The sequence below is a fragment of the Harpegnathos saltator genome, unplaced genomic scaffold (genome assembly GCF_003227715.2).
Source record: "Harpegnathos saltator strain DR-91 unplaced genomic scaffold, Hsal_v8.6 scaffold54, whole genome shotgun sequence".
Taxonomy (NCBI): Eukaryota; Metazoa; Arthropoda; class Insecta; order Hymenoptera; family Formicidae; genus Harpegnathos; species Harpegnathos saltator.
Window position 1 is genome coordinate 699,634 of NW_020230360.1, and position 14,122 is coordinate 713,755.

A 14,122-nucleotide genomic window follows, 5' to 3' on the forward strand; every position below is an offset into this window, starting at 1 on the left:
AAAACAATGGCTTTTCTCCGACGGCTTTCGGCCGCCAGGATAAATTAGGGTTCTTCCATTGCGTGCGACTTATGCGACCCTGTATTCGTAACTGTTTCCGCGAACGGCTTCCTGGAAGCCACACAACGTTCGAGTATTTTTGTTTCCTTCTCAGCAGGCTAGAAACGATGTTGAATTTGAAAAGAGGAGAGTCTTGCGCAATCGAGATATCATCAGCGATTATTCGGCGCGACGTCCACGCCAGAAACTCTCGCGTAAATATGCGTGCATCCTCGGATGTTCTTCCAAAATCGAAATCGAATTGCTCGTCGAGCGATCTTTCAGACTGAGCGCAATCACAGACTTGCGACTCTCTCTCTCTCTCTCTCTCTCTCTCTCTGCTTAGACAATTCCTCTCGCGTCGCGCGAAATAATATGAACGGAATGTAAATGTCGAGTTTTCCTTCTTCTCTCTCGACTAGCGTGTCCAGAATTATTCGCCCTCGAGAAACTGATCGTTCTACCTTGAGCGAGATCGACGTAAAGTTGCGTATCGGTTGAAGCTTCGACGAAAGTCTCGCCGCTAACATTATTGCTTAATGTTTCGTATGCCGCAACGGAAGTACACCCGACTGTAACATTAATAATCGCTAGATCTATTCTCTATCAACAGCGCTTAAACTTTACTTGTTCGCAAAGATCTCTGTGTGTGTGTGTGTGTGTGTGTATGAGGAGTCGCTCTACGTATTACGTATCTCGATACACGTTTACGATTACTCTTTGGCATCTCTCGCTTTCATCCCTTGTCTGTTGCTTTTCCCGCCGCTTATTTGTGCAAGCCCTTATCGTGGCACACGATGTGGACTAGTTTCAAGTTCTTCACGGTGAACAGATTGTCGTAACAGTCGTAGATGTCCTGCTCGTTGATTATGTCCTGCAGCGAGATTTGCAGTAACTTGGGCACGAGCGTTCTTGACCTTTCGATCCTGCAAACATTGCAAAGCGATTACAATGGCGTACATTTAAAGTCCCATGCATATTTATCGTGGCGGCGTAAGCTCCTAAACGGCTTCTCCCGCGTTCGCTCAAGCGATCTCTCTTCGTCACTGTCGCGCGCACTGCAACGTTCCGCTGCGATGTATAATTCAATGCGGAATGCGCCGCACATGAAGAACGAGTGGAAATATATTTTCCGATTACCTTCCGCGTACGCGCGTATCAGCAGCGCATACCAGATTGAGAAAACGAGCCTGCGCGAGGGAATATTTTTAGAGATGTTTATAAATATTTCTCTCTCTCTCTCTCTCTCTCTCTCTCTCTTTTCTTTTTTGTTTCTTAATTAACACACTTGCGGTCGCTGACGTACGAAGGGCTTAGTGCCACGTGAACAGTCGCGAATGCGTTAATTAACCTTTCCAACTCGAAAGGTGAAACCTTTCGTCTTTTGTCACCTTTAACTCTAGAAATATAATTGTTTCATCGAGAAAGACATACAAAAGTGTGTACTATGTGTGAGAAATCAGTATGACATCGTAACTTTATCCGATCATGGCTCTGGACTAGGGACGTTGGATCATTACTATGAAAATTGATTCTTGAATTGATTCGAACCAACTAAGATCGATTCACTAAAGATGTCGAACCGAAAAGATCGATTCTGCGAAAACCGATATAGAAAAGATCGTTAGGGCGCATTCACACCTGGGCAGAAAAGCAGAAAACAGAACAGCAGAAGTCAAGAGAGTGACAGAGAGAAAAACTCTCGCAAGAGAGAGGCAGACTATCAGCGCGAGTTCTAATTGGCTGCTGCCTTCTTGCTTTCTGCTTTTCTGCCCAGGTGTGAATGCGCCCTTACGGAGGATTTCTCTTGAGAGAGAGAGAGAGAGAGAGAGAGAGAGAGACAGACCATCAGCGCGACTTCTAACTGGATGCTGCTTTTCTGCTTTCTGCTTTTCTGCCCAGATTTGAATCCTCCTGAACAGTACCATTTTCGCGTCACTTCAAGATAGTAAAACTTAATGCCTTTTTATGAAAACAGGTTTTAAGGAATTGCTGATTTTTTCAGCTAGTTCCACACATTATTTCGAGATAGTGCAAGTTCAGTAATGCATATTGCGCTTGGCCGTTAACTTATGTTAGACTTATATAAACAAGAAATGTAGAAAATATCATCAGTAAAATATACGATAATTGACGGAAATGAAAATAAAACTTATGAAATATATGAAATATTTTTTTCATCGTCTAATGATGAACCTTGAAAATGTCCTTCAACAAAATTTGCTATACTTTGTGTACCAAGTAACCAAGTCGCTGATAAGTTGGCCGTTATTCTAAATTTATTTTCAATCCTTGTACTCAGATAGATTATACTATTCTGCTAATCACTATACGAAACTACAAATACGTTCTATTTTACGTTCCTGCGCTGCTGACTATTTACTGACGATTTTTCGGAACGGCTTCATGGTACTAGCGGTACTGTCAGTGTTTCAAAACGCAATCTATACAACTTTTTTATATATGACGAATCGAAGGTCGATTTACGTAAACATTGAATTGGTAATAATCGATCAAGAGTAATGTTTTTGTTGAGAAAAAATCCATTCGAAATTCGGACATTCCTACTTTGAAAGCGTGAGAACCGAGGTTGACCGGAACGAGACTGTCGTCACTCGTTGCCTTACTTGTGATCCAAGTTCCACGTGGAGAACAGAACGAATTCCTCCTTGGATCTGTACGGATTGATCTTGTGTCTATCGCCGTAGGCGCAGTCGTCCATGTTCCAGCGGCCTTCGCACCGAAATTCACCCTTGTTGTCGCAAATGGCCGTCTGCTCGTTCCTGCCTCGCGATTTAACGCAATACGGGCAACTCTCCGGTTGCTCGTCCTTCGTCCCTTTCTTCGCAGACTGATTCAGCTGCCTCGCGTCCGTCTCATCTTCGATTTTGGCCGAATCGACGGGCGACTGGAGGTACCTCTCATTGTCGATGCCGGCGAGTTTGCAAGGACAATGCTCGTAACACAGACTGGCGTCGGTCTCGTCGCTACCGTCGCCGTCAGACTCAGTCTTGGCTCTGCTCCGGTCGAAGTAGTAACCGAAATAATGATCCTCCTTCAGCTGGACCTTGAAGAAGGCGATCGCGTGCAGCAGCTGCTGTCGCGCCTTGTGATTGTTCATATACACGTCTGAGCATTTGATCTGCTCGATCGTCTTGTAGAGGTAACCCCGTATCCTGTCTTGACACCTGCGGTGCATGTACGCTTCCTGCGAGCGAAAGACCGAGACTTGAGGTTCTTCATTTCGTCACGCGACAGAACTATTTGTTATCATTTTCATCTTACATTGCTCCCATAAATAAAGAATTACTATCTTTGCTATTCTTAAAGAGGCCAATTGCGTGCCAAGAGTGCGCCGTTTACCTTGCTCTGGCAACAATCAGAAAGTTCAGCCGGATCATTCAAAGATTCTCGCGTCGGTCTGAGAGAACGGCGCGTTACGACACAGGATATCAGACTGTTCAGAAGTCCAGAAGAGACAAACGATGAACAAGCGACTTACCTTAGTCGTGTAATTGGTCTCCAAACCTGTGAACCACTCAGGGTGCTCGTCCCTCGTGCTGAACGCCGTCTTGGAGTCGTCCTTGTTCAACACGCTGTTCAACACGGCGACTTTCGCCTTGAGATTTTCCGTCAGGAATTGTGCCACTCTGTCGCCGGCGACGAGGAAATCGATGTTCACGCGTCTCAGCGCATCGTACAGGATGTCTGCGTCTGCGGGAAATCGTTCGTCCTTGAGGAATGAGAGGGGAGGGAAAGAAAGACAGAGAGAGAGAGAGAGAGAGAGAGAGAGAGAGAGAGAGAGAGAGAGAGAGAGAGAGAGAGAGAGAGAGAGAGAGAAGGGGGGAAGAGAGAGAAAAGCGCGGAAAACTGCGCGTCGCCGTCACACGTATCGGGGGCGACGGAGATCCATTTTTCTCCCCCAGGCGTTGCCAGGAAGTTCGCGAACTTCGCGATATACCGACATACCAGTCGGAATATTTAACTTTGGCGCCCGGCCAAGTCATCCCCGCGCGCACTGCATATTCGTTATTGCAGCGCGGCTAAAGTTGAACAAAATTGCTCGAGCGATGTGTCGAGGAAGTACTTTTCGGAGTTACAGCGGTAACGAGTGACAAATGCGCGCAAGAGGCGAGTGAAAGCGCGAATGACTGCGCGAATGACCGCCGCCATTGATCGGCTGAGAATGGAGAAATTGCCGGCGAGTGATGCGCGACGTTACACGCGAACGCTGAAACGATTCGTCTCAAAGATTCGGGGTTAAGCGACCAATAAGCGAGCACGCGAGATATCTCGTTCCCGTCGTCGCTCTAACCACGTTACTTGTTCTATTACGAGTGTAATTTAATTTTGAAGGTTTTTTTGTGATTTTGAGCGTCTTTTTCCCCCCAAAAACTGATTTACTTAAACAAGATAACGCACGAATACCTTAACCAAAATATTTTTCTTACTTTTCGACAACTTTTTCCCATTTTTCTGGCAAGAGATGAATTCCACGATGATAAAAATATAGATCGATATAAATTAGTCTATAAATATATTATTAGAAGTATGATTTTTTTTATTTTGTGGATTTTTTCCTCAAACACTGATTTACTTAAGCAAGATAATGAACGAATACCCTAATCAAAATATTTTCCTTCCTTTTCTACTTCGTTTTCTACAACTTTTTTCTATCTTTCTGGCAAGAGATGGATTCCGCGACGATAAAAAGATTCTTCTTTGGAGTAGATCCAATTTTCAACAAATTTTCGCACTTGTTCCAAGTTATAAAAGTGTATATTCTCTAGAGCATCGACTGGAACAAGTGATAATCGGATGAAGCAATGTTCGGACAATACGCGGGGTGCTGTAAGACTTGCCATTCCAGCTATAATGACATTTGCTTCACTGATAATGCAACATGAGTATTGTCGAGCATTGTCGTGAAAAAAGACTTCGCGTCGTTTATTCGCAATTGGTGATTGTTTTTGGTTCAACCTTCTTGATCCTACCAAATACACAGCAATACCTTTGACCCGTAAATATTACGCTTCGAAGTGGATATTGCTGATTGGCCTGGATCAACTCACGATTTTTATTGTTTGGGATTATCGAAATAGATCCATTTTTCATCCTCCAGTAATGATTTGGTACAAAAAGCTATTCATCTTTTGTCTGGCGATGAACGAAATGCAAATGTCCAACCGGTTCGCGATAGCTTTTTTTCGATAATTTATGTGAGACCCATTCTCCTTCTTTGTGAGTCTTTCCCATATCATGTAAATGTTTAGTATCTGTTGTACGATTAACATTTAATGCTCTGGCAAGTTGTCAAATGGATTGTGCTGTATTTTCGTCCAATAATGCTTGTAAATCTGTATTTTCAAGCTTTTTTGCTTGTCCCGAGTGATCTTTGTCATTAACATTGAAATCACCACTTTTGAATCGTCTGAACCAATATTCACGTATCTTAATTGATGGAGCAATATCACTACAAACTTCTATCAGAATTCTATGATCCTCAGCCGCCGTTTTCTTTTGATTCAAAAACAAAAGCATGCCAAAAATGCTCTTTAGGAAGCTGCATTTTTAAAATGGTTTAACACGACTTTTATTGCGTCTGTTGTCAGTAAATGACTAAATATCATGGATTAATATGAAAGCATTAAGAAATAATAACTGTGAGTGGAATGTCTTCGACAAAACTGATACTAGTACCATTTTTTGCAAAACCTTCAAAACTAAATCACACTTCTAATAGCTTCAGGATATTGCATATGTGTATGTGTGTGTACGTGCGTGCGTGTGTGTGTGTGTGTGCGCGTGCACAACATATTTACATTGCGTCATCATACTGACCGGATAACATCTTCTCTCCCGGCTTCTGCAGGATCAGCATGGACTGCGGTTCCAGCGTATGGAAGTATTCCTCGTCGATCAGCGAGCCGTCCACGAGAAAAACATTCACTTCCGCCGGGTCGTTAGGGATCTGCAAGGAAGATTGCATGCGGAGTGCTCTAGTCTGTCGTGTGAATTTATCAGGTGCGAACGCGCAAGGTAGAATCACAAGTGGCGTGTGTGAACTAATCACACGTGGGAGAGGGAAAATTCGCGGTGAGTTCTCACGCGAACGGCCAGCCGGTGAGATGACGAGTCGCTGGGTGGCTGCCGACGATGAATTCCGAATTCTGGCCTGCCGATTGCGCGTATCGAGCGTAATTAGCAGAAGAAACGCTCATCATTCAGGGAAATCGATGCTCAGGGAAATCGATGCTCCGAGAGGTGACTATCAAGATCGGAACGGCTACAAGGTCATAATGTTATTTCGGCTCTCTTTCGGTCCTATAAATAATACCTCCGAGGCCGAGTGTATGCAAGTGTTACATACTTTTACATCACCTTCTCCTCGTTACGGCGCGGTATCGTGGAAATTCCTCCCGGCAGCCTCGGAGCACCGAAGGTCGCAGAAAGTTACGACCCGCCCTCCGCAGTTCGCGACTGCTCCGGCCGGCGGGGTTTTCACGAGGCTCCGAATTCTCGTAAATAAACAGCGACACAATAATCCTCCTTTCGCACTTCATGACCACCACTGACCCACCATGGCGCGCTACGTTCAGCGCGCAACGTAGAGCTCTGATCGCTCGTAAATTCCGACTGAGACTCGGGGATATGCGTGTTATTTCGTTATCCGTTATTAAACAACCACTATTGAGAAGTAATGTTAGTGACGGTCATGAAATTTGAAACACGACGGTTGACGAACTAAACGGTTGTTTTCTTTCATAAAATTATATTTCACAAGAATAATGACGTTCAACCCTTAAAAGCTACCGTCAGGTGTCACCCCGAGCTAGCTTTTCTCGCTATCGTTTGTAGTAGAGTCCATGCGAGAATGGATTCGTTTTATCATAATGTTGTCACTACCGACAGCGTCAATAAATATATACACTGCTCAAGAGAATTATGGCATAGATTAATTTATTGCCGAAAATTGGCCAACTTTAACTGACGATTACTTCGCGAAAAATTATTGTAGACTAATGATTTTTTTTTTTAATGAAGCTTGAAGTTTCTACTTTAAGAATGTGTCTCCATTTTTTGTATGCGATGCATCCCTACCCCTATAACCCTTGACATCTGAGGGCATGTTTGGTATACTGAAAATTGTAAAGTTTGACGGAATGCACGGACGTGGACAATTTTTTTTCGGGAACGCCGTTTGCATTGTTATAAAGTTCAAATTTTTCCCTTCAATTTGAAAAAAAATGGAGTCGCCACAATTTTTTTTCACAAAGTTACAGCCTTTCAAAAATATCGTACGGAGCCGTGGAGAATACGGAGAGAGTTTGCCGATGCTAGGAATATTGACTGGTGGTCAAAACACGAGCCAAGAGCTGAAAAACATGCGCGCGTGTTTGCGTGCGTATGTCAACAAACACTTTTGTCATTGCTCCATTATGATTTCCAGTCATTTAATCCGCCGGCCGGTACTTGGCCCGAAGATAAAAAATAACATAAATAACATAAATACTATAACATAAAAACTATTAACATAAATAAATATTTTTTAAGGACTGTAACTTTGCGAAAAAAAAATTGTAGCGACTCCATTTTTTTTTAAATTGAAGAGGAAGATTTTAACTTTATGACGATACAAACGGCGTCCTCGAAAAAAAATTGTCCACGTCCGTGCATTCCGTCAAACTTTGCAATTTTTAGTATACCAAACATGCCCTCAGATGTCAGGGGTTACAGGGGTAGGGGTGCATCGCATGCAAAAAATGCGGATACATTCTTAAAGTAGAGACTTCAAGCTTCATTTTGAAAAAAAAGTTATTAGTCTACAATAATTTTTCGCGAAGTAATCGCCAGTCAAAGTTGGCCAATTTTCGGCAACAAATTATCTATGCCATAATTCTTTTAAGCAGTGTATATGCGTAAAATTAGTGTTGTCAGTGTGGTCACATTTTTTTAATAACATTAAAAATCGCACAGGGTGAAATTTCACCCTTGGTAGCCCTTAAGATTCCGATCAACTGTTTAGGCCGAGTTTACAACAACCATCTTTAATTAGTATAATAATCATTTCAATTGATATATAATTTTATTAATAATCATTTTTAATTTTTAAACTAATTTTCTCATATTCCAATATGTGTGTATCAAAAATAAAAAATTGCGCGGGATGAAATCTTACCCATGGTAGCCCTTAAGATTCCGATCAACTGTTTAGGCCGAGTTTACAATAATCATTTTTAATTAATATAATAATCACTTTTAATTAATGTATAATTTTATCAATGATCATTTTTAGTTTTTAAACAAATTTCCCTCATATTCAAATGTGTGTGTATATGTGTGGTTGATGAACTTTTCAAGGCTTAAAAAAGCCAGTTTGACCGCTTCATTTAATCGATAATTAAGCGTTTCCGTTCGAAGTGACCAGTGAACGGCAGTCGTTAGATAGACGCGATTTGTGAATTTTAATAAAAATCACCAGCCGGTTAAGCTAAGGATATTGTGCAAACAGCCCTAACAGCAGCAATTGGTCAGTAACCGTTCGACCTCAATAACTGTTTAATTTACGAGCTATTTTAAAGTAACGGCAATCGCGTTACAACCGTCCGGTAAAAACAAACGTTTCCGCCTATCTTTAGCGAGAATCATTAGTTTTCTGTGTTCCACTTAGATTAGATTAGAAACCTAGAGAGTCGATGTCGTCGGCACGGCACGGTCGCGAAGCGAAGCGCTCATCTTATCGTCAGCCGCGAATTCGCGAGAAACAGCCCTTAGCCGTGACCTCTCGCTTTCGAGGGCCGCGTGCGAGAGCTTCCGGCAGCAAGACTGCCGGAACCCGAAGACGTCGTCGCGACTTTCATCCTCCGCGCGTCTCCACGCCCATGTGCGACTTTTGCACGTCGCTCTCTCTCTCTCTCTCTCTCTCTCTCTCTCTCTCTCCGCGCTGTACGGAGATACTCGGACCAATTCGTAAGCCAGAGCGCGCCGAGAGTGGATCCGAGACCTTGACATTGAGATGTTGCCTGTGCCTGGCCCGGATGGTTCGATAGAGCCGGTGCCGCTGCTGCGGGCAAACGCGTGCTGATCCCAAGGTCGCACTGCAACCGGATTAACCTACCTACCGACGAAACGCTGCCACCGCGTGCGCGCGCTTCCAGGCCTCTCTCTCGCGCCAAGGCCAGTCGTTGATAAAGCCGCTGGCGGCGTCTCGATACGACAATTAAGTATAAACACACGTATGTCCCCCTTTGCCTATCTCCTCTCCCCTTCCGGCCGTCGCCGCGCGTGTTGATAAAAAGAAGCCGAGGGAATAATTTCTGCAAATTATTCCGATATTTTTCCGCATCATTCGCTGCACGAGATATTATAATAAGGCACTCTAATGGCATTTATGAATGGCCTTAATTAATGGAATCTATCTTGACGACGCTATATCGGAATGATCTGCGGCTCTTAATTTGCATGTTCGCACGCTGCTACTTTACGCAGACGCGTAATCGGCGGTTGCGCGGCGCGGCGCTGATAAAGATCGGTGAGAATGGCTGGCAGCTTTCCGCGACCGCTCCTATCCCTCCATATCTCTCTCCTTTCCCTCTTTCTTTTCTCTCCTTCGAACAAAGTTCGAAGTCTCGCAGGAGCGAGACCGGCAGCGTCGAAGGCAGAAATCGGCCGGCATTCTCGCTTTTGAATGCGGCAATACATCGCGCGATCGTAAATCGAGCGGCGACGCAGCTCGCGCTGCTTTCTCTCTCGCTCGTTATGAGGCGCTGCTCCGTAAATAACACCAGGCCTGTTCCGGAATTGGTTTCGGAAACTTTGGTTTTAGTTATAAGGTTGGTATAGTCCCAAGGGAGGATTCACATCTTGGCAGAAAAATGGAGAGCAGGAAAACGGTATCCAGTCAGAAGTCACGCTGATAGTCTGTCTCTCTTTTCTCTCTCTCTCTCTCTCTCTCTCTCTCTCTCTCTCTCTCTCAAAAAAAAAAGACAGACTATTAACGTGATTTCTGCTTTTCTACCCAGGTGTGAATCCTCCTTATGGGAGAATTCACACCTTGGCAGAAAAGCAGAAAGATAGCATCCAGTCAGAAATTGAGTTGATATTCTCTCTCTCTCTTTCTCTCTCTTTCTCTCTCTTTCTCTCTCTCAAGAGAAAGACATACTATCAGCGCCACTTCTGACTGGATGCTGCCTTTCTACTTTCTGCTTTTCTGCCAAGGTGTAAATCTTCCTTACAACCAACTTAGAAACGTTCTACGATTTATTAGCTAATCACGTTCGGATATTCACAACCATGCACTACTTCTTTCAAACTTGATTCTAACCATTAATTTTGTAATATCAGGTAAAGAAATGGATAGATATTTTTTATTACTTATTACCTTGACGATTGATCAGCCGATCAATTACAGAACATATCTAGGTTAATTTAAGTTCTACTAACCTTATAATTAGTCAGAAGTCGTGCTGATAGTTTCTCTCTCTCTCTCTCTCTCTCTCTCTCTTTCTCTCTCTCTCTCTCAAGAAAGAAAGAGACAGACTATCAGCACAACTTCTGACTGGATGCTTTTCTGCCAAGGTGTGAATCCTTCTTACAACCAACTTAGGGCACATTCACACCTGGGCAGAAAAGCAGAAAGCAGGAAGGCAGCAGCTAATCAGAACTCGCGCTGATAGTCTGTCTCTCTCATGCGAGAGTTTTTCTCTCTATCACTCTCTTGACTGCTGTCTTCCTGCTTTCTGCTTTCCTGTCCAGGTGTGAATGCGCCCTTAGAAACGTTCTACGATTGATCAGCTGATCACGCTGGGGCATCCACAGCCATGTACTACTTCTGCTTACAAACTTGACATTAGCTATTAATTTTGTAATATTAAGTAAAGAAATGGACATATTTTTTATTACGTATTACCATAACGCGATTGATCAGCCGATCAATTACGAAATGTATTACGGTTAGTTCAAGGCCTACTAACTTTGTAACTAAAATGAAAATTTCTTAAGCAGCGGCTTCTGAAGCAGGTAGAAGCCGCGAAATCCGCGCCGCGGAGGGTGTCGCGCTCACACATTGCCGTTCTCCTTTCTCCTGATGGCATGTGTGTGTATCTACATTTAACAGCTGCGCTAATTGATATAACGATCGGCCAGAGGGGGAGTGGAGCGTCGTTAGTCGGACGCGACGAGCGCCGTGCAAAAGTGCACGAAGCTGCCGGCGGCTCGGCATGACGGCGCATTCATTCGCGAAATGGCCGATGAATGCTAACGCGCGGCATTCACACGGCAAATTTCGTTATGTCGCGTTACACGCTCGCTACATCGCGTGAAAATTCGTTACATTATTCATACGACGCTCCCGCCCCGGCTGGCGCGTGTCTGTGCGGATGCGAGCGAGCGAAAGAGCGAACGAGAACGCATCGTCGTCGGGTTCGAACGTGCGATAATACGACGTTGATATTAAACGGCGCGTACTCACGTTCAGCTTCGTGCAGGCCTTTCGCTTGAGGTCGTGTAGGCTCCGACAGGCGATGCCGAACTTTCGCGAGCGACTTACATCCGTCACTTTGTAGCCTCTGAGCTGGAAGGAATCGCTCGTGTGAGAGAGAAGCGCTAAGAGCTGAGAGCCGCGCGAGCGGAACTTCGCGCTCGCGAGGCTGGCGTAATTGTCGCAGGTCGCAGATCGCAGGTAAAAGTAGCAGGAAACACGCGCGCATTGCTGGTCGATTGGTCGATTTTCAGCTAATAGCTGCCGCGCGATTTAGTTATTTCATTCGCTTTAAATGCGCCTTTCGCGGCATTCGCCGCTTTCGAACTTCGCTAACGCCACATTCAGGACTATTACGCCGCGAGCTCCATTGTCGCGAGTTCTCTCTGTCTCGGGTATTTATATCGTTCCTGCGTGTCTCGCTACTTTCGTGCATCGCGTGCAATTAATTGCGCGCAATTAACGCGACGCGAAGTACACCGAAAGCCGTTGGCGACGTCTTCGTTCTTTCTCGCGATACGTCGGGAGGAGCGCGCGCTGAGAAAGATGGCGAACTTGATTCTGCGTTGATTTTAAAGGAGATGAGAGAGAGAGAGAGAGAGAGAGAGAAGGGGGATTTAACTCTCGCACTCCGCGACTAATTGCAAGCGCGATCAAACTTGGCCATCAGCGGCCCGAATTTGGCGGACAAAACAATGGCCGCGTTCGAAATGAGATCGAAGTGAGCCGGCAGGAGGGCGATGGATCTCTTCAAAGTCAGAGAGCACCGTCGATAGAACCGAGACGGGAGTTATCGCCAGCGGCGAGCTGATAGCCGCTGACGCAATAAGTCGCACTAGGCGACGCGTCGCCCGATTATTATTGGGTTACCCCGAGAGAGCAAGCAACCGCGTAATTGCACCCAACCTCACATTCAAGGCCACGCGGTTTCAAAGGCGCGCGCGTCACAATTTCTTCGAGTGACCTACATTTTACGTTCAATGGCGACCGGTCGCGAGCCACTCGACACGTCACGTCACGTCAAAATGCAAATGTCATGAATAATAAAGCTGCTCCGGCTTGTCGGATTGTCGGCCGGCAATCACTCGCTCTCCGCCCTCGCGCGAGCGCATGTATTATGATCGCGCGTACTTTGTCGGCTGATGCGCGAAACTTACAATCACATGCATTTGTGTACACGCGAGCAGACGCGCGTCCAGCCGCGATTTATACAATGTGGGCGAGCGTGCCAGGCGATCGACAACCGCAGCTACGAATTGATGACGAGCGGACGCTCCGACGCAATTTCTACATCCAAATTGCCCGTCGCGTTACATCAATATCATCGGACGAGCTGCGAGCTGGCTTCTCCGGGCATGTTCCATAAGCACCTTTTCGCAACGCTCTCGTCTTTCACGCTCGATCGCTCGACGCTTAACGCGACTTTAAACACGTCGGGCCTCGCGACGGACGAGCGGCGATCACGACTATAATTAAACGAGCTCCGGCGGCGAGTTGTCAACACAGATCGTTTCCCGGGAAGTCCTCTGAAGAGGACCGCTCCGACGCCGATGTGAGGCGGACGCCTCATTATCACGTCGCGGCTTGACAACACCTGTCAAGTGCGTCACGTGCATCTCGCATACCTCGTTTTTGCACGGCGAGTCCGTCAGGCGGCGGAAGCAGTCGACGATGAGGGACATGATCGTCCGGGACGACAACACAAGCGACAACTCGAGACCCTCGCTGGAGACAGATGGCAATGGGACGACGCACAACAGACGAGTGCCACCCTCTTTCCGCCCGCACTGCACCGCACCGCACTCTCTTCGCTTCACGCCGCCGCGTTTCTCCCGTTTGCCCCACTCGCACACTGACCCTGACACTGTCGCTCTTATCGTTCAGGGCCGCTGCTCCAGATAAGACCCGGGGAAAACGCGGCCGAGGGACGAGGAGACGAGATGACGTGAGAGGACAGGCTCGGCCGAAGGAGAAGAAACTCGGCCGCCGGATGAATAGGAGGAGGGACGTGAGGTAGAGCAGGTAGGCAGGCGGTTGAGCAACGACCGGACAAACGGCAGGCTGTTTCCTTCGATAACGGGAATTGCGCTCGGCCGAGAGAGAGAGAGAGAGAGAGAGAGAGAGCACGGTGGAATGCGACCGCGTGTATCGTCGCGCTGCTTTCGCCAGGCCGAAGGTCGGGACGGGGCTGCGAAGGACGCGCGGGAAAGGAGGAGGAAGCACAGCGGGGCTCCAACATCGGCGAGACACGAGGGAGAAATGCGTCTCGGCCTCGGCTGGCAACGCTAGGATAGGGAAGAGACGATGAACCGGGAAACGCGCCTGCGAGCTAGAATCCATGTTGCGCCGCGTCGCCTGCTAGAGGGCAGCACCTGACGGCAAGCGCGCCGAAGGTACGTTACCTTCGGGTATCTGCGAGCACAGACGCGGGTTCCCTGAAGTTGATTGTAGTCGGCCGCGGGCGCAGAGGTGCGCTTGAAGGACGCGTCGGCTCGTGGGTGCTCATGAGCGATTGCGTGTCTCGGGATATATCTGAAAATCAAGGATAACCTGCGCGTTATGGGATAACGGAGTCCGAGAGAAAGAGAAAGAGAGAGAGAGAGA

At 46.4% G+C, this 14,122-nt stretch overlaps 1 protein-coding gene across 3 annotated transcripts; it reads right to left on the minus strand.

Moving 5' to 3' along the window:
• Positions 1-224: 224 nt before the first annotated feature.
• Positions 225-13,813, minus strand: Drep4 (DNA fragmentation factor-related protein 4). Of its 3 annotated transcripts, XM_019840853.2 has the most exons (7): positions 13,144-13,811; positions 11,510-11,611; positions 5,881-6,010; positions 3,542-3,753; positions 3,403-3,408; positions 2,667-3,247; positions 225-965 (listed from the first exon to the last, which is right to left on the minus strand). In XM_019840853.2, exons 1-7 carry the CDS (start codon positions 13,198-13,200, stop codon positions 806-808), a joined length of 1,248 nt encoding a protein of 415 aa, XP_019696412.1. In that variant the 5' UTR covers positions 13,201-13,811; the 3' UTR covers positions 225-805. The 3 variants fall into 3 exon arrangements, with proteins under 3 accessions (XP_019696412.1, XP_019696413.1, XP_011137490.1); XM_019840854.2 differs by lacking the exon at positions 11,510-11,611 and having other exon boundaries at positions 13,144-13,813; XM_011139188.2 differs by lacking the exon at positions 3,403-3,408 and having other exon boundaries at positions 13,144-13,807.
• Positions 13,814-14,122: the final 309 nt, after the last annotated feature.